This window comes from Globicephala melas, chromosome 1, assembly GCF_963455315.2.
Source record: "Globicephala melas chromosome 1, mGloMel1.2, whole genome shotgun sequence".
NCBI lineage: Eukaryota > Metazoa > Chordata > Mammalia > Artiodactyla > Delphinidae > Globicephala > Globicephala melas.
In genome coordinates, this window is record NC_083314.1 from 5605086 (window position 1) to 5626976 (window position 21891).

The window sequence follows — 21891 nt, forward strand, 5'->3', positions numbered from 1 at the left end:
AAAAATATATTAAAATATATATATATAAAAGAAGTTAGAGCATCTTGTTCAACCTCAGCTGAAAACTCGCCCTAAAGACTCATATTTTTTTGCTGCTTTGTGAAAATCCACAAATGACCGTGAAACTACTGAGAATGTTGATTTTGTCATTTTCTATCTCTTCACTAGCTATTCTCCAACAACTAAAAATCACTGAAATATCACTTTTCTGATATTTGATTTCCTGTTAAATGACACCCACATCTAATCAGATGCTTGAGCTAGAAATCTGGGAGTCAAATTTGACTTCTTTTCTCCACAGGGACCTTGATATACAACAAATCACCAAATTGTCTTCTTTCTAGCCCTAAATAAGTGTTCGTTTTTAAATTTACTTAACATCACCTTTTTCCTGGACTACTGGAGTTTCCTCATATTTAACCTTGACCCTTTAAATGCAATGTCTATACTGATTAGAACTATCAAAAACCACAGACATAACAAATAATTCTCTATCTAAATGGCTCCCCGTTACCTTTAAAGTCCAATTTCAAACTCCTTAATGTGGCTTATGAAACCCTGACACCTTTCCATGATCACCTTCCTTTGCTTTCTCTACTCCAGTCATAACAATATAAAATAGATGTAAAAACTGAAGATTATATAACAAAACACTCCCTGTATTTATAAAAGTTGAAACCTGGCATTTTATTTAACTTAATTTTCTCTAAGCTAGGGGACAGTTTAACACAAAATTATGTCTAATTTGATTTTCCTATTTGTAGCTAGAGATGTATGCAAAATGAAATTTTGATAGCTAGGAACTGCCGTAATAAGCTGACACCCCAAATATTAAATCAAGATAGAAATGTCCTAATGCACTTCTAATGTCATTTTTCAATATTATTTATGATAACGATATTTAAGATATAGGAACATGAAGATCTTGCTTAGCACTGAAAATAAATCTGATTATGTGTGATTTTAATGTGAACTGTATTGTTTTACATCGTATAATTTGCATCATATCATACATTGTATTGCCACTGGCATCCAGTTGCTCTTTTTTTTTTCTTTTTTGTGGTACGCGGGCCTCTGACTGTTGTGGCCTCTCCCGTTGCAGAGCACAGGCTCCGGACGCGCAGGCTTAGCGGCCATGGCCCACGGGCCCAGCCGCTCCGCGGCGTGTGGGATCCTCCCGGACCGGGGCACGAAGCTGTGTCCCCTGCATCGGCAGGCGGACTCTCAACCACTGCGCCATCAGGGAAGCCCCAGTTGCTCATTTTTTATCTTGATTCTTGATTTCTCTCTGGAAAACCACCTATTCCTCCATCTCAGTCCATGGGCTTTAGTGCCTTCCTCCCTCCACCCCACCCCTAATTAAGCTCCAGATTTGAGACCGAAGAATATGGCCAAGGCTAAGCCAATCAGAGAACTTCATCCCCTGAACTCAGTGTTTATTTTAGGGATGGATATATGGCACAATCAGATCCATTGACACCCTGTGGTCAATGAGATTCTGGTAAAGACTTGCTTCTTCTTCTCTGCACTTCACATGAACAGATGCAATTTCTGAAGCAGTTGTAGAGATCTAATTACCATAAAGGAAAATCCGTTTCAGGATAAAGTAAGGGAAATGAAGCCTGGGAGATGGAGAAAAATAAAGTCAGTGAAATTGATGAGCTCCTGCTTCAAGCCATTCCGTCAGTCAATCCCAGGCTGGCACTTTTCAATTATGAATGAGTTTAAATTCCTTTTTAATTTAAGATAGTTTGAATAGGTTTGTTTCCTCAATTGCAAGCTGAAGTCTTAAGTGATATAACACATATCAAATAATATAGTCAATTCAGGCATCTGCAAGTTTTTTTAGTCAAAGCATAAATATGTAAGATTTAGTAACTTCATTACTGCAGATTTTACTGACTCTTTGTATAAATTATAACATTCTTTTGGTATATGTAAATCTGTTCTTCATCAGAAACTGCTGGCATCTCTATTAATAATACTTTTTGCATATGTAGTATCTTTCAGCATTTGTATATAAGAGACCTATAACATTTATGGACAACAAAATTAATTTTTTCACTTTAATTTTAACTTTTGTTAACATGAATTAATACCAAGTACATTTACAAACAAGTTTAATAAGAAAAAAAGGGTAGAATTGTCGGATATGCATGGAGAAAGTGAAAGCTGGTTTGAAATGGAATTGCCAAGTAGAGATTCTTTCTGCATAAACATATTGTTAAATATAATTATAGAGATCTTTATATTCTTTGGTTGTTAGATAAAACTACACATATTCTTTTCATTTCCATTTTTTCTTTAAATGAGGGAAAATATGATTCCATCATTAAGAAGAAAAATTCCATTACAATTGAATCTCAGTTATTTTCACAAGATGTATCTATAATCAGGCTTTAATTTCACTTCAACTTTTTTCTAATTCTAAGGAACACCTTCCTTGCTAATGGCGAGCCAGTGCTTGCTCAACTTTTATAAATATAAAAGTGAAATATTCATATTTTCATAAATACTAGAGTGGTAAGCAAGTTTGCATGGTATTAGTATTCTTGAGCTTATCATCTATTTTATAGTGTAGAATGACTATCTTTTAACAGAAAACTAAAAGCCTTGTATTGATATTTAGAGTTGGAAGCCTTCTTAATAGGGATTAGAATGTGAGGTGGCAGCTTTCTGAGTTCTGGTGACAAACCTCAGGATCCTTGAAAGGGTCATGCTGTAGTTATACCCATAGCTGTGGTTGCTAGTAAAATTGCTTTCATCTAAAAAATGCTACAAATGCTTTACAACCATCCTCATAGTTCCTTTCCATGAATATTGTCAATGATGGTGAGCCAGGACCCAGAATTTTCCCCAATTTTTTTTTTTTTTAGTACTTTAAAACATATTTTTCAATTTCCCTGGACCAGAGACTTGGGTTCTGACAAGAGGTTCAATCCATCCATCTGGGATGGATTCTGTCATCTATTGTGGCTTTGTTTCATTTGTTCTTTGAGATGAGCTCTATTCATTTTTGTTTCCCTCTTAAAAACTGATGATTGTAATTCAGACTTATTTGATCTGAGAGATATCTTACATGTTTCATTTCAGGGGCAAATAGTTTCACGATTCTAAAAGCCATGTTTTGGCAGAATTACCAAAGTGATACTTTTGGAATTTAATGATTTATTAATATGTAAAAGAAAAATATCCAACAGAAATGAATAAATGGAAATCGACTATCTTATATTTTTATATAAATATAGAGATGCCACTGATTAGTTAAATATGTAAATTACTATTCAAATACTGTACATGTACTTATTTAAATATTTAAGTAAATATATAAGTCAATATTCACATGGTACACATTTTTAGCCACATTTTATCAGTAATTTTTGTGAAGTGCAATAGTTATTCTGAAAGTATCAGAAAGAAAAATATATGTATTTTCAATAGTACTTCTCCCACAGAGAAGAAAATATTGAGGAGTGAAGGTTGAAGGAAATACTGGGTGGAAATTTCAAATATGCCTCCACATCAGAATGTGTAAAGGAAGGATGATGGAAAATTAGAAACATCTTCAGAAGAGATTTTAAATTGACAATATGATTTGGCAGATAAGAATGTAAATAATAATGAGCAAAAAGCAAACTTTTATAGCAAAATTCATTCAACACTCAGCAAATATATTGAGTACCTATTATGTATACCTGGCACTGTGTTAGCTTCTGAGAACACAATCAAAATGAGCAAAATAGACATAGTTCCTGCGCTCACAATTTTAGAGCCAAGCAAAGCCATTACTAGCAGCTTTGGAGGGACACACAGCAAGAAACATGCCCTCAAATCAACTCTTGATGAGGCTTGATGTTATTAATGATGCATTCCATCTGGTACTTGGTAGCTTCCTGTCTATTTCAGTCTATTTTTGTTCTTTATTCTTGCAAAGCACTAAGCTAAGCGGTTTCTGCTTTGCTCAAGGAGGGTATATATTTTCAAAATGTAAATGGACCCAATTTCTAATTATGTAAATATTGTTTAAAAGTTAACTTTTTCCTTCTTTTACATTTCTGTGTTCTATGCCATAGAACTAGGTTTGTGCTCTGTAAGGTTTATTTGATGGATAGACACCTTTCAAAAGATCATTCTGATACATTATAATAAGCACTATGGTCAAAGGAATCGAGTGTGCTAAGCAAAAATACATGTGTGTCACTTAAAGACTTTGGTGAGGAAGGAGGTTGGGGTGGCATCTGAAATGAGACCTGAAGGAAGCAGAGCAAGGTGGAGAAGGAAGGCAAAAGAAAGCTTAATTAGTTTGAGCTGTTCATTTTTCTTAAGATCCAGCTGAATATTTTTTATTGAAAAGTAGTGGACCCACAAATTTAAAAGCCCAGTAACTCGTATGATAATTAAGTCTGGTTGAGAAAGTAAAGAGGGACTATGGCATGCTAGAGTATCCATATTATCCACAGCAAATCAGAAGCATGCATTTGCAAACTGACAAATGTGTTCTTCCTTTTGGAGCAAGGTAACTTGGGAGTTCTTGTTGCCCAGCATAGATGCCAGATGGCAGTAGCCACAGATTGCCAGCCACTGCATGCTGATAGTTGTCAACTTTGGATGCTAACGTGGTGTCAGCAGCAACTACTGCCAAATAATTTTTCACTCCATATATATTAGTGAACATCCACTCTATTCTAGGCCCTGGGCAAACAGTTATAAGCAAAACCTGATAAGTATCGCTCTAGTGGAGCTTGCGATTTAGTGAGGCTTTAAGAAACTGTGCGATGACAAATTTTATCCTCAAACCAATCCTGAATTTTTATAGAACTCTGATAGAATTGGAATTAATTGGGGGGAGCGAGGGGATAGCATAGGGAAAATTAGCAGGTAGATCAGAGTATCTCCTTTCTCAGACACAATAAGGTGATGGGAAGAAGAAAGTGGGTGGTTATTTCCTTTCCAGTACTTCCCTCTGTCTCACTATACATCCCTAGGTATCTAATCTGGCAGTTTTTGCAGTGGTATCTAATTAAAGGTCATGGCTCAGGATAGAAGACTTTGCACATCACAGTTGTTTCAGTGATGTGAAATATTTTGCACCTATTTTTCTAGATTGATACATGGATGAAGTTTCCAGTTGGGTTCAATATTTATATTTATCACTTGAAGTTTTGTTTCACTTTGTTTTTCCATACCTTGCCTTGAAAATCAATTTTAACCTGCAGGCAGGTTTAAATATCTTTAGGTCATTCTTGCAAGCTGGTGTTGACCAAACATGTTGATTATAAGCATTTTTTAAAAAAAGTTTCTTCTTTCTTATTCTGCTAAAAGATTTGTACTGCTCGAAGAACTCTGGAGAATAATATTAATATATGCTCAAGTGAAAAGAGGATTCGGGTATAACTACATGACTTTTGTGTGTACCACCAGAAGCATGGATTTAACATCAGCTCAGATTGGGAGAAGATTCCAGGGGAAAAAATCAGAAATTTAGGTCTTGGTTATGCCAAGTTGGAGACATCCACTAGAGATCCTGGTAGAAAAGTTGAGTAGGCAGTTGAATTTGAATGTATGAGTTTAGGAGAGAGGAGTGGGTGGGATATATAAATTTGGCAAACTTGGGCATAGAGATTCATTACTCTTTGAGTATAGCTGCAAAAGGATGGATTTTAAGGACAGAAGGGAATGAATGAGCCAAGGATACCCAGGAGGAGTAAACTGTAAGGTGGAAGAAAACCAAGAGAATAGAGTGAAGAAAGGGATTCAAGGATGAGGAAGTGATCGACTATGCCCAATGCTGATAGAATAGGTTAGATGACCTGATTTCTGCATCGTGCCACGTAGAGGTCACCGGTGACCTTGATGATTGCAATTTGGTGGAGAAGTGGAATAGGCTTAAGAAAGAAGAAGAGGTGAGGAATTGAAGCCAATGATTTTAGGTTTATTGTTTGTAAGTGTTATGGGCTGAATTGTGCCCTACAACATTCCTTATGTTGAAGCCCTAATCCTCAGTACTTCAGAACGTGACTGTATTTGGAGACAGGGCCTTTAAAGGGGTAATTAAGTTAAAATGAGGCCATCAGGATGGGCCCTAATCCAGTCTGACTGGTGTCCTTGTAAAAAGGGGAAATTTGCTCACACAGAGGCAGCACGGATGCTTGAACTCAGAGGGAAGATCCCGTGAGGACACAGTCAGAAGGTGCCCTCTGCCAGCCAAGGAGAAAGGCCTCAGGAGAAATCAACCTGCTGGCACCTTGATCTTAGACTTCCAGCCTCCAGAACTATGAGAAAATAAATTTCTGTTGTTTAAGTCACCCAAGTATTTTGTAATGGCAGCTCTAGAAAATGAATACAGCAAGTCTCAGTGTCTCTTTATTTCTTTCAGTACGGATCAATGCATGGCCAAGACGGCTAAGTGCATTCACATCCTCTTCTGCTATAAGAGATTTTCCTTAGTTCATGCACTGATGATGTACATTGCCTTTTCAATAACCCTGGTTCTTTCTAGGGGATTTCTGTGGGAGATTTCTTTGCCAGGTCTCCTGTCTGTCAGAATAGAAACTCCATATCATCAAAAATTGGCAGAAAGCACCAGGGTGAACAGCAGATTTAATGCTAACTTATATCTCTGGTTTCTTAATTTCTTGTCTTTTCTGGCTTCTAAGGATTTCCCTTACTTTCCTACTAACTAAGATATACACGTTAAAAAAGTGGTGTGGTGTGTGTGTGCGTGTGCATTTAATAATTTATTTAGCTTCTCAAGGTATTTCATTTGGGAAGAGTTTATGGAATATGTTTTACCATATTGTCAGAAGCAAAATCCTGAGTTACTTTGAAGTCTTTTTTTGTGATAAAGCAGTTTGCTGTTATCTATACGTTGCCAATGTAATCACAATCAGTTGCTTGCTTTTTGATCAAGTTGAGTTACCATTAAACTCATAGACAATCTATCTAAAGTAATCTCCAGTGTCTCTTATCGGATTCTCTGGAAGCAGAGAAGATAAGAGTTTGGTAAGAGTTTGATAAGAACAAACTCTTGATAAGAGTTTGGGTTGTGAAAGGTGTGATCTCAGGTAGGCTGGCTCATTGCAACCGAGGCAGAGCCTGTAGCAGCTTAGAGCTAGCAATTATCCAGCTATCATTGAAGGAGAGTGGTCTGGGTGCCAAAATTCCATGTCTACCAAATTCAGTTATATGGTACTTAATCATGGTACAGTCTTAGGAATAATATTTATTTACTAAACTAAAATAGTTGAAGGTGAAATTGTTAGGCAGTATTTCTTGTGTAAATAAAATTTAATCCAATAAATTCCAAAAATGTCTATCAGCTATGGTTGTATATTTTATAATCCGTTTTACTATATTTTGTAATCAGAAAAAAAAATACAATAACTTAAAAAATAAAAAGTAAATTTGGGGTGGAGATGGTCAAAGTACAGACCTCCAGCTATAAAATAAATGTCCTGGGCATGTAATGTACAACATGGTGACTGTAGTTTAAAATACTGTATAGCATATTTGAAAGTTGCTAAGATAGTAGATCTTAAAAAAAGTTGCTAAGATAGTAGATCTTAAAATTTCTCATCACAGTTTACTCCTCCTGGGTATCCTTAGCTCATTCATTCCCTTCTGTCCTTAAAATCCATCCTTTATCTCAGTAAAAAATAGCAAAAAGAAAAGTAAATTTGATTTATATACCACGATGTTTCTTTCTTGGTTAAAGCTCATATATCATCAGGCTTAGGCGTATGGGAGTTAGACTGCCTGGTTGTGAATGCTAGGTCCACCATGTAGGATTTGTGTGATTTTGGGCAAATGCCTCTGTCTCCTAATCTGTAAAATGGTAATAATAATAGTACCATTAAGGGTATGTCTTGAGAATTAAATGAGGTAATACATCTGTATGTTCAGTGGAGTGCTTGGGTATTTTCAATAAGTAGCTCCTCCATGGTACTGTCACTGTTTATTAACACATTTCTTGGCTTCTATTCAAGTTCTTTTAATTACCTGGCTTCTTCTCTACCTCTCTGCTTTCCCATATTGCTATTACCTGATACACTTCCTGTGCTCAAGCCATTTTAACTTCTTTTAATTCCATAAGTGTACTATACTTTTTCTCACATTTTTTTTCCCTTTGTACCTGCCATTTCTTCTACTTTTTTTTTTTTTTTTGCGGTACACGGGCCTCTCACTGTTGTGGCCTCTCCCATTGCGGAGCACAGGCTCCGGACGCGCAGGCTCAGCGGCCATGGCTCACGGGTGCAGCCGCTCCGCGGCATGTGGGATCCTCCCGGACCAGGGCACGAACCCGTGTCCCCTGCATCGGCAGGCGGACTCTCAACCACTGCACCACCAGGGGAGCCCTCACCATTATTTTTTAATAAGAGTTTAAAAGTTTCCTTAATCTATGTAAAGGTGATTTAATCCATATGGTGTGAGATAGGAGTCCAATTTCACTTTTTTTCCTATTTGGATAACTGTTTAAAAAATCAATTTATTGAAAGTTCCTCTTCTTACTATTGACCTGTCATACTCTTTTTGTTACATAATAATATTCAATATATGCATGAGTCAATTTCTTGACTGTTTTATTCCACGAATCAATTTTTCTTTCTCGGTGCCATACTTATAATCTTTTAATTACTGTAGGATCATAAGTCTTGATATCAGGTAGGGAAAATATCTACTCTTTATTCTTCTTCACAAATGTCTTATTTAGTTTAATCTTTCACCCTCTATAGAATCAGCTTATCAAGTTCCACAACATTGCCCATGTGATTTTGATTGGAATTTTATAGAACCTTTGGTTTATTTTATAATATAAATACCAAATTGTTTTCCAAAGCATTTGGGACAACTTAAATTATGCTGGTAATTAATAAGAAGCCCTTATTAGAGGAGGAACTGTTAGAGTACAATTTTCAAAAGGTTAAAAGATCATGTCCCTCATCCAAATACGAAATGAAAACTTGTCAAAACTTATATTCAACTCATTGATTAAGGAGGGAAACAGTACTAATTTAAAACTGGTAGAGTATTGAAGAAGCTAGGTATTTCCAGGCAATGTCAAAATAAGGTGGTTGGGTTAGCAGCCCCACCTCCAGAAGTCCTACGGGTCCATGTGCATTAACCTTTGGAGCTTTCTCTTTTGTTGGGTGGAGATTCTTTGCATGTCTACTTGACACAACTTTGCTTACTAAGGTCTGTTCCTCCATGGTGGTAAAAATGCACAGAAAATACAAAGTCAGCATTTTATTAAAAGAACATCTAGTAATCTCTTTTGCTTACTTCCAACTTTTGGATAATTTTCCTGACAAAACTGACAGCAAATGTTTCTGTAGTGTAACAGTTTCACATTTTAACTGTATCATTTTTACCTTCTTGGACAGTTTGGGAAAAAAGTATTGGGAAAGTACTCTGAGAGAAACTTATTTGACTGTTAAAATAAGATGATAACCAGATTTTTAGATTACTGCTATGTTGTTTGTCATATACATAGGTTTAAATTGATTTGACATTTAGATTTTATGTTATTTAGTAAAAATATAGACAATATATTTATTACTTATTAGAAAAGTGCATGATTTTTTCCTTATTTTTTCATAATAAACCAACAAAACCTAAAAATCCATTTATGTATGTAAGAGAATTGTGAAAAAATGGTGCACTGTTAACATAGAGGAATATATAGAAGAATACCATGCAGTGTTAAAAATGACAATCTAGGCCTGCATCTTCTATGATTGAGTAAAAATAATTACGTTATAAATCAGCAGATGTAGGATAATTTCCTTTATACTGTTGTTTAAATAATTGACATGTCACCAGATGCTTGTAAATGAAGCAAAACTAAGTTTATTTAAACTCCCTGAAGTTAGTGAGTAAGCATTAGCAATGCTTCAGAAGATGATGTTAGAAGTGAGATATTTATTAGGCTTTGGAATAAGGGCTCAAGTGGTGTAAGAGGGATCTTTCATGGTGAAAAAGGATAAGTCACTTAGCATTGGCGGACACAGCAAAGTGAGGGTTTTGAACTCTTAATGAGTAATAAGTAAAAAGACAATGCAAGTCTTAATGTCTTATAAATAAGTGATGTGTTTGCCTAGGTAAATGGACTGTTGTCCCCAATAAATTGATCTGTAGGAGTTTTCTGGGGTAAACTGAAGTTATTTATTGCCTTATATCCTCATTTTTCCTAAGCAAATATCTTGGAGGAATCAACTACATCAAATTGGCATCAGTGATCCACAGTTTTTGTTTTTCCCTTTATAAGTGTTTATTCTAGGAATATTTTTAAGCTACCAACATACCAGAAAAAAGTTATTTGCCATTGTCCAGTTGTTTGTCTCACGTAGAAAGTATCTTCTTTAATTTTTATAACCTGTTAATGGAAATAATATCCACATTTTACAGAGAATAAATGTTAGGAAATCTGATAATCAGATGCATATCATCTGATTCCAAAGTCTGTGCTCTTATCCCTCTTAGCTGTTATACTTCACTACAAAATAAACAAATAAATGAACATACCAACAAACTATTGTGGAAAAAAATTCAGTTTCTCTAGAAAACCCATTAGATTTATTGTAATATTTATTGAGTGAAATTCTATTTGTGACTGTTTCCCCCTCTTTCTCCAAATTGTGGGACCATGTCTTTAACTGTATTCAACCCAGTATGATTTATCTATTAAAATCATATATGTTACTTAAGTAAGAATATTAAGTAATAAAATAAATCCTAAAGAAATGTGTGTCCCCAGTGAGCTGTGCCTATTAAGGATCTATGACTTTTGAGGTGCAGAATGGGAGAGGGCTTGCAGAACTGATTTAAAATCTTATGACATTGGTGCAAAGAATTCAATAAAACTAAAAGGTGCTTCTTTCATTGCATATGGAAGTCTTTGTGTAATTTCCAGTTTCATACTAACAACTAGCATCTGTTGATCATGCCCTGACTATTTGACACCCAATAGCTTCCTCCCCCAAAACACACACATTTCTTCCCAAACTGGGCTTTGCTATTTAATCATGCCGCCCATTCCTAGCAATCCTGGGCTGTGGGAGCATTGTTATATTTTTCCTTCAAGGCTTTAAAATGACTGGTGCAAGAGTCCAATCTGAGTTAGAAATTACATGGTGTCTTCTATCCTCTTCTTATCTTATATGCATACAGAAAAAGCAAAGAGGGTTTACATGTTGTAGTTGTTATGAGTTTTGATTGGGAGGCCGTTCGGCTTGTGGTGAGGCCATGCTACCTGTAGTCGTTATTATGTAAGTTTATCCGCCTTCCTGTGGCTAACAGCTTTATACTTTACGAACGTATGTTTACATTTATGCATGTTCATATATTTGTGTATATATATATCTTTATACCCTGTATGAGTATGTATATATACCTACTTGATCCAGACCTGCCCGCCACCATGCAGTTGGGCCAAGGTATGAAGAAGCAAAACCTTTTTGCAATTTAAGGGTGAAAAAAGTGTATCTTTATACCTAAATAAAGCTAAATACTTATTCTAGCTTTCTTTATGTTTTGCTTCCTGTGCATAGGCTTAAGTTAAATTGGGATTGCTTAAATTTAATTATTTTTAGAAAAATGGGGAAGTACAGAGAGTAGGTCCTGAAAATGAACATTGACATCAGGACATGAGTTTTCAAACTGAAGAGAGACTTGAATAAAAAAGTACTCCTGGGTGGACTTGTAAATTGTTTTCCCATGGAAACCACAAATCTGTTATTTCCAGCTACCAGCAAGCTGTGATTACCAAGGAGTGACAAAAGCATAAATGCTATTATTGAGGGGTATCAGCATTATCCAGAATGAAAGAAAATTGATGAGTGATTAGCACCCCAGGTTCTTTCCTCATTACCATTACATCTATCTATCTATCTATCTATTTATCTATCGTCACTATATAAAATTATATATCTATTTAAACATATATATATATGTACATGTACTATATATAAACATATATCTATTTAAACACATATATATGTGTGTATATATATATGTGTGTATATATATATATACATATGCATATAATAATAGCTGGTTTCCCTTTCTGAAAATGACATTATTTAAAATTTTATTTTTAAGATGCAGAGAATGCTATTGAAAGTCTCCAGAATTAATCTCTGCCTCCTTATAAGATGTTACCAACTAAAAGAGGTGGGAAAGTTAGGCTTGCATAATTATGAAAAGAATAAGATGGGCAAAAAGATGTTGGGAAATGCTTTAGGAAGGACTCCAAAGTATTTAAAGTGAGGTTATTTTTTGTGTATGTAGTAAAGATTGGAAGCCAGGTAGAAGGCCTTTGGAAGCACTTGAGCATGAACTGGTGAAACTAATTTTTTTAAATGAGAAATTAATGGTAGGCTTATTTTTTAATTTATTGTTTTACAAGGTTCCACTTGAATGGTAGCTCTGTTAAATAATTTAGTTACCTGAAGTTAAGAGTGAATATTTGGAAATGGACAGGAACCTGGTTTAGAGTCAATAATCAAAGGGCAGTATTAAACAAACACTTCTCAGTGCCCCTGTGTGGGTTTGGTGTTTGCAGTCCTCTTTTGTAAGACTTTGCAGGTGACCTAGAACTCTCCTAATAATGAAGAACTAACTTGATGAGGAGGCAGGAAGCAAGAAGTAGTAACAGAAGGACCAGTGTCCCAATTCTGTCTCAGTACTAGCTATAAATTTGGGCAAGTCGCTAAAATTATTTGAATTGAAGTTTTTTCTCTATAAAATAAAATTGATGGTGGCCTTACCCAAGTCATAGCAACACTGTAAAAATTAAATCAATCAACAGTAGTGGATTTTTTTCTAAATGTTCATTAAATCATGGGGAGATGGTGCAAATAAACAAACACATCCAAATTAATAAAACTGAAAAAAAAAAAAAAAACGCTGCAGGGAATGATCATTAATCACAAGGTAGACCAAGTTGGAATAAGAGCTTACGAGGATTCAGCTCACCACAAACCCAAGTTTTGCATCCTCAAAATAGTTATAACCTAAGGAAAGGAAGATGACTTTATCTATTCCACTACACTATCGACTCAGAGTCCTTAAGGTTTGTACCAAAGAAAGAACTGGGGACCTTCATTCAGGCATTGAACAGGAATAGGTCCCTAATAGGTCTCAAGTAACTTAAGAGATACTTAAGACATAAACATGAACAATATGGTCCCAACCCTCATGGAGCTTACAATCTAATGGACTTACTTCATATGACTAAGAAGCGCTACCGTCACCATCACAGAGAATGATTGGAAGGGAAGAACAACAGTTAGACCAGAAAGTCCAGGTAGATATTGCCTTGTTTGAATGAGTGTAGTAATAGAAAAACTGGTACCTGGACTCCATGACCAATATCACAGGATCAGAGGAAAGCAGGAAGGGAAAAGCACCAAGTGGACACAGAGGAAGAATTTTCCTTTGGTAATGATCTGTATGTAGCATAATTTCCAAAAGAGAATATCTGCAAAACTTTGGCATCCTAAACAGAGTCCAAGGCATTATTAGAGCAAAAAAAAAAAAGTGTTTCTGAAAGAATGGTGCACTGACAACCTGGGTCAGAATTATTTTTGGTATTTTAAAGAAAGTAAACAAGAATTTTAAGACTGAAACAAGGAAATTGCCTTTTAACAAGATCCTGCATAATTTTTATGCTAAATTCAAGTAACCAGAGCAATGGAAAATGGGAAAAAAATAAAACATTTAAATCAGTATTAAGGCAGTTGATATTGTTAAGACAAATTGATGATGGTTATACAAAAAAATCTCTATATACTTAAAATTGTTCCAGAGAATAAAATATCTGGAGAGTTTTTCAGTCTGTATTTGAAGATATTAGAATAATCTAAAGGTAATAGCACATCAATCTTAGTTATGAGCATAGAAGAAAATCTCCTAAAATATAGGAAAATGAATCCAGCAGTAAATTACATGAATAGTTCACTATTACAAAAACAACTTATTCCACAACTGAAAAAAATAATTGCCTAATAGAAAAACTATTAAAATAGTTTACCAAATCAATAAATCAAGAGAAAAACAAAAATGTACCATCAACTAATAGATTCAAGACAGGTTTTTTTTAACATCAACATTCATTCATTCCTGTTATGAGTTTTAGTAAAACATAAGTATTTATTGCAATCTCATAGTCAACAATATAATTACTGCTATAGCACTAGAAGCCTTCTAAGAATGCACACCATGGTTATTTGATTATTTTTTTTTCATCAAAAGGTTCTAGTCAATGTAATAAGACAAGAACAATAAAATGGGAATACAAATATTGGAGATTTCCAGATGACATGATTGCCTAGAAAACTCAGAAAATAAACCTGAAAAATATCACTACCTATGAGAGAGTTCAACATGGTAGTCAGTTACAGTATCAAAAACAAAAGTTAAAGGTTGGAACAAAACACTTTTAGAATAGCAAACAATATAATAGGATCTGCCCAAATAAAACATTGTTGACCAACATAAAAATAATGTTATTAACCAATGGTAACATATGTCAGTAAGAACAGATATGGCCTAATAAGGATTGCAACTCCACTTTATTTTTTATTAAATACACCCATTTCCACTATTATATTAGGATAAATGTGACAAAATGATCTTAATTTTATTTTGAGTATAAACGTGGAAAAATCACATTTTAAGGATTGATGAGGGCAGATTTGCCCTGGTGTATTGTTCAAAACCATATAGTTTGAGTCCACTAAAATGACCTCCTGGATGGAGGTAAGTTCAGATAAAGTTAGATGGGAGGAGGCAGGCCATAAAAGAGGAAGGAAGGAAGGAAGAGAAGAAGGAAAGAGGGAGAGCAGAAGAGAGGAAGGAAGGAAGGAGGGAAGAAAAGGAGGAAGGAAGGAAGGAAAAGCACATTTAAATCTGGAAAGGGAAATACTAGGAGGATGTTGAAAATCAACTAAAATCATGAAAAAAATGGGGAAAGATAAAAAGTAAACTCTGTCCTAAATCTCTGAGTACTAGAGAACTTTATGGTGCTGGAGAGTTCCTGAAAGTGTACAGTACACTAAGTGGCGTTGATTCCCAAAGAGTTGCCGTTGGATCAAATAAAAGAAAAATCCACTCCATATTATAAATAGTAAACCCAAAGGACATTTTTTTGTACCTGTTAGAAGACATGGGTCAAAAAGCATTTTGTTTGTTTTTTGTTTGTTTTTTTTCATTTTAGCTTTGAAAAGCATTTGTATAAATTTATGCTTTAATATCATCCATGGTCCTCAGTGATATTGACTTGGAGAGATCGCTAGATTAATTAAGAGTTTTGGGCTTCCCTGGTGGCCCAGTGGTTAAGAATCCGCCTGCCAATACAGGGGACAAGGGTTCGAGCCCTAGTCTGGGAAGATCCCACATGCAGTGGGGCAACTAAGCCCGTGCACCACAACTACCGAACCTGTGCTCTAGAGACCGTAAGTCACAACTGCTGAGCCCATGTGCCACAACTACTGAGCCCACGTGCCTAGAGCCCGTGCTCCGCAAAAAGAGAAGCCGCCACAATGAGAAGCCCATGCACCACAATGAAGATTAGCCCCTGCTCGCCGCAAGTAGAGAAAGCCAGCATGCAGCAACAAAGATCCAACACAGCCAAAAATATAAAATAAAATAACATAAATTAATTAAAAAAAGAAAGAATTTTACTTCACACGATATTATACTTAAAATGGAATTTCGAAGTCATTTAATGAGAGACCTCACACCATGCAAAATTGTTTTTACCTCAGGAAAAAAATCCAGTCACTTGCAAGCTCTTATCTAGTCTTTGGCACATTTATATGGATTGGCGAGCTCTCCACTTTATAATGATGGCCATTTCAAAATCGGGTAATATCATTCATAATCTCATATTTTTCTATAATTAATCCTATACAATAGAGCATCATATTATGAATCATCTCATTTTAGTAGTGATGGTCACTTCAGTATTTAAAGACAGCCATTTTGTTAGTGCATATTCTTCATATTTAGGTTAAACACTTCCAGTTCCTTAAACTTGTCATCCAATGAAATACTTTCCAGATCCCTCATTTTTTGCTTCAGGCTTTAGATGATCTCATTTTAGTTGAAAAATGCACCTCTATTATATACCCAGTACTGCACTCCTGATATTAACTGAAGAATGGACTCATATTTTTATAAATTGGATAATTCTAGGAAGCAAATCTACATGGCCTTTGCTTTATTACTTGTGTATTAGCCATATGTCCTCTCAAATTTGCTTTTGTATCCATAGCAAATATGAACTAATTTAGATTGATATCAGTGTTACAGTTGCTTTATTTAAAATAAAGTCCTTTTCATTTGATAAACAAGGGAAATAGAGCCAATCATGGCTTTCCAAGATACTAGTGGAGTTGTGGGACTGCATGTGTGTACATGTACTTTTATAGCATGTGAGTGTGAAGGTTTGCATATATGTGAAGTGGTATGTGCGTGCACACAGGCATGCATATAGAGGTGTTCTGCTAGAAGATATTGTTTTTTCATGGCTTCTTGCTAAAGAAATTAACAAGTAAAGAGAATCATGATTTATGTGTTGATTTTTGTGATTTTACATATAAAGTAAAAAAGAGGACAGTAAATGAAAAAATGATGCAAAGAAGAGAAAAAATGTTTATGGGTGAGGATATTTTCTTTAGGAATAAGAGAAAAAGAGCAATTCAAGTCTTCTGGAAGGTGTAACAGATAAAACTTGTTTTGCAATTGATAACAAAAGCCCTTTTGTTTTTATGGCCTAAGAGATATTGCTTTTAAAACATTCATAGATCTTCTTGCACATGCAGCTTAGAATTTAGGAGTGAAATATTTCTGTAGTACATGTCAATTATTTTTTCTCCAGTTTTATCTCTTTTGTGTACTCCTGCAAAACAAAAAACAAACAAAAAACTATCTCATTTATATAGATTACCTTATCAAAATTCTGTCACATAAGGAAAAATGAAATTATGTCTTTGTTGTTTGTGTAAGCATTAAAATATTTTCTTAATTTTTTTAGAATCCTAGCCTATAATAAATATGTTTGAGACTATTTAACTAAGAAAATTTCAGATGATGATTATTCACAAGTTACCATGCACTGAACACAATGTTTCTTTTCACTCAGTATTTTGAAAATATTATTTAAGCCCTATCACATAAGAGAAGTTTGCTAGAATTTAGGGAGAAAGCAAATGCATTTATTAGAACGCTATTATGTTTTAGAGTGTTGGTATCAGTTTATAGTAGATTAAATGTAGAATATTCAGTCCCTTAACTGATTTGTCTGGTTTGTAACTTCTCTATGGTGACTTTAACATGCCACTTGCACTACCACTCCTTTGTTGATCCATATATATTTTAATATGAGCTAGATAAATAAAAAGGTAAAGTGTTCCATACGTGGTGTCCCAAATAGTCTCAAATAGTCTCAAGATAAAGTGAAGACTTGCTAGAAAAGATTTTCAGGCCCAGTCCCTTAAGTTTCAGATACAGTAGATCTGGAGTGATTAGTTCAACCTGAATTTCTTAAGCATGCAGTTGATTCTGATGACAGGGAAAAGAATTAGGAAAACGCTCATGAAAAATTATTCCAAAAACACATATGAAAGACTTTTGCATTATTGCTGTTTGGAATCACCCATACCACTCATCATATCCACTGATACAAATAATGAAATCAACTACATATGATATTTGAACTGACTATATCTTTAAAATTGGAAAGTAACTGCTTCTCTCAAAAATAAAAAATTAGCATTTTACTCAATTCTCCTTTTCTGTGGTGGGGATTCACTCAAAGTATACAATGTATCACATCAAATAATTTATTTTTATTTTCTTATATATTAGTCTTTAGATTAATTATGTTTTTATTTTTTGTTTGCAGGGTGCAAGTTGAATTTTATATGAATGAAAACACATTTAAAGAGAGACTAAAGTTATTTTTTATCAAAAACCAGAGATCAAGTAAGTCTTTAATTTTATTCCCCTGTGTATATATTTGTATATATGTTTACCTTAAAAAATTCCAGCTTTGCAATCCTTTTGCAAAATATCTTTTATAGAGAGAAGTAAAATTGATAGTCTTATCTGCTGGGCATTAAAATTTAGAAAACAATAGATGTTACATCTGGTGGTGTCAAGTCAAGGTTTCTTGACTATTTTACTTCTTGAAATCCCACATCAGTAAGTAGACTTCTGAGTGGACCATTTGGATTGCTAGGAACATTGAGGAAAATCATTTAAGTGAGGGTTCCCCATATTTTAACTGTGAGGGATACCAAAACTTGTTTTGAGAAGACTCTGGTGATTCCAAGTGACCATAATGGGGAATAATTTTCTGGTTTAGTGATTTAGTAGGGAAGAGTTTCCCCATCACACCTAATAACAAGAAACATGTAGGCTGTTCCGAAAGGTACAGATTACTAGCATCCTCCCCTGGAGATTTAAAATCAGAAAGTATAGAGCTAAGCTCAGCATATAACATCTCAGTGATCCTTATCATCAAAAAACCTTGGGAAACATTGGAACTTCAAGGAGGCATGAAATCAGCATAGTCACTGACCTCCTAAGCCTGTTCAGGCTTGAAGTGCCAGTCATACTTGCCTCCCCCTAGTACCATGTACTTTGAAAAAGCCGTAAATAATGAACCAATATGCAGTTTTTTCATGTGATTGTTGCTTAAGATGTCAAGAAGCATTGAGAGGTCTACATTAGACTGGTGTAGACTTTGCTCTTTTTGAATTTTGACCTCCTGGGGTGGTCTAAAGTAAGTTGTGCTTCTTTAGAGTTCATAGAGAGAAACTTGAGTTATGAGCAGTTACCCAAATACTGACTACAGGGAATATTTCAGTCTGTAAGGCACACAGGTTAGAGAATCTTAATGGCTGGTTAGTTTTAGGATTAGGCTAATAATAACTAATGCTTCTCTAATCCAGTTGTTTTGAATTCCCAAGGTGGAATCCCACCAATAGATGTTACCTGGAGAGGCCACATCATTTGCATAGAAGGTTTCCTTTATTTTAAAAATTTTACTAAAAATTTTCTTTCTCCAGGCCAGAAGGAATAGATGTATTATTTGAATACTTTAACAACAGCCAGCTTTGACTAAGCTGTCATTTGAAGAGATCCGTTCTATAAAACCAGGGCAATTTCATTAACAGTTTAGAAGACTTTATAAAGAAGCTAAACCATAAGTACCTAGCATTTTAGTAGGAAAACCCAGGAAAAATTGCACAATTAATAAGCATTAACCTTTTACTGTTAAGAAATATTACCTCAGGTACACTCACTTATAGCAGAGTAAAAACAAAATGGCATTTTATTTCCAGATTTTATTGAGAATTAATTATAGGAAGACCTCAAAATTTTATTCACAGTCTGTGAATCAGTTACCACCTGATAATGGCAGGAAAGGTAATGCTTCTATTAATCAGACTTTAAACATGTTTTGCTTAATATTAATTACTCTTCTTCATCATCAAGTATTATAGGCTGCATAACTGTGAGCGACACAGTTTCAAAGATACATACATGGCAGTCTTAATTCCCACAAATTTTTTTTTAAGATTTCATTGGTATTTAAACCTAAAGTAAAAAGTTGGTGGAGTCTCAAAAATGTGTCTGCGTGTGTGTGTGTGTGTGTGCTTGTGTATTTCCCAGCATATGCTATTAGGATTTCTCTATAATTATATAATTACTAATTAAATGTATAATACATAATTATTTACATGATTATAATTTCTCTGCAATCAAACCTACAAGGTGCTCAGAAGATACAAGATTTATAACTTACCCTGTGAATTTGTAAGCAGCTAGATTTTCTGGCTAGTTAAAATTTATTCCAAAATTCATGGATCTATAAAATGCTTAAACTTCTAAGCATACTTGAACCAATCTTGATCGGACATGATTTTTGTGGCTTCTGAATGCTCAAATGTAGATTTACTCTTAGTGTATAATATTCAGTCATTTGCGGTTCATACATTCTGTCATTCTCATTTTTTGTTTCAATATTTAGCCACCTAGAACTTCAGAGTGGGTAAGCAATTATGGTATTGTAGATTCTAAACACAATTTGAGTGCTGTACTTAAAGCTGATATTTTTGACAATTCTTTTTAATCTTTTGTGGCCTGAGTTCAAATGAAAATCCAATTTTTGTTGTTTGTTTAAAGGTCTAAGAATACGTCTGTTCAATTTTTCGCTCAAATTATTAAGCTGCTTTTTGTACATAATCCGAGTGCTACTAGAAAACCCTTCACAAGGAAATGAATGGTAAGGTATCTTTGTCTGATTTTCTACAATATTCTTTTGATTAGTTTAAATTGTATTATAAGTTTTGAGGTAAAACTGGTAAAAATAACATTATATTAGTTTCAGGTGTACAACGTAATAATTTGATCTTTGTGTACATGAGAAAGCGATCACCACCATAAGTCTAGTTACCATACGTCACCATACAATCCATCCCCTTTACCCATTTTACCCCATTCTCTTCCTTTTCCTCTGATAACCAGCAATCAATGAGTTTTGTTTTGTTAGCATGTTTTGTTTTTTTTATGTTCTACATATAAGTGAAATCATATGGTATTTGTCTTTCTCTATCTGACTTATTTTACTTAGCATAATGCCCTCTAGGTCCAACCATGTTGTCACAAATGTCAAGATTTCCTTCTTTTTATGGCTGAATAACACATTTCATTGTGGGTGTGTATATATACATACACACCACATCTTCTTTATTCATATATCCATCAATAAACACTTAGGTTGTTTCCATATCTTAGCTATTGTAAACACTACTGCAATGAACATAGGAGTGTGTGGTTATCTTTTTGAATTAGTGTTTTGGGGGATTTTTAGGGGATAAATACCCAGAAGTAGAATAGCTGGATTATATGGTAGTTTTATTTTTAATTTTTTGAGGAACCACCATACTGTTTTCCATAGTGGTTGCACCAACTTACATTCTCACCAATAGTGTAAGAGGATTTCCTTTTCTCTGAAACCTCTTCAACACTTTTTATTTCTTTTCTTTTTAATAATGGCCATTCTAACAGGTGGGAGGTGATATCTCATTGTGATTTTGATTTGCATTTTCCTAATAATTAGTAATGTTGAGAACATTTTCATGTACCAGTTGGACATCTGTATGTCTTCTTTGGAAAAATCTCTATCTGGATCCTATGACCATTTTTATTCCAATTTTTTTTTTTTTTTTTTTTTTTTTTGCTGTTGAGTTGAATGAGTTCTTTAATATTTGGGGTATTAACTCCTTATCAGATATATGATTTGCAAATATTTTTCCCATTTTAGGTTGCCTTTTCATTTTATTGATGGTATCCTTTCCTGTGCAGAAGCTTTTTAGTTTGAAATAGTCCCACTTTTTAATTTTTGCTTTTGTTGCCTTTGCTTTTGGTGTCAGATTCAAAAAATCATCACCAAGGCCTAGGTCAAGGGACTTACCACCTATGTTTTCTGCTAGGAGTCTTAAGGTTTCGGGTCTTACATTCAAGTCTTTAATCCATTTTGGATTAATTTTTATGTATTGTGTAAGAGAGTGGTCTACTTTCATTTTTTATGTGTGTCCTGTTTCCTGAACACAGTTTATTGAAGAGATTGTCTTTTACCCATTGTATATTCATGGCTCCTTTGTCATTAATTAATTGACCATATATGTGTGCATTTATTTCTGGGCTCTATATTCTGTTTCATTGATCTGTGTATCTTTTTTATGCCAATACCATGCTATTTTGGTTACTATAGCTTTGTAGTATAGTTTGAAATCAAGGAGCATGATTCCTCCAGGTTTGTTCTTCTTTCTCAAGATGCTCGGCTATTCAGAGTCTTTTGTAGTTCCATAGAAATGTGTA

At 34.5% G+C, this 21891-nt stretch overlaps 1 protein-coding gene across 13 annotated transcripts in view; it reads left to right on the forward strand.

Moving 5' to 3' along the window:
* The window catches only part of KCNT2 (potassium sodium-activated channel subfamily T member 2), a 405220-nt gene that overhangs the window by 124453 nt on the left and 258876 nt on the right, over positions 1–21891 (forward strand). For all 13 annotated transcript variants that reach the window (XR_009563185.1, XM_060294948.1, XM_060294737.1 and 10 more), the window contains 2 exons: positions 17906–17985; positions 20194–20293. Coding sequence is in view for 12 of the 13 variants with exons in the window: in XM_060294737.1 (XP_060150720.1) it covers positions 17906–17985; positions 20194–20293 (180 nt within the window). In the remaining variant the exon portion in view is untranslated. The remainder of the gene's footprint in view (positions 1–17905; positions 17986–20193; positions 20294–21891) is intronic.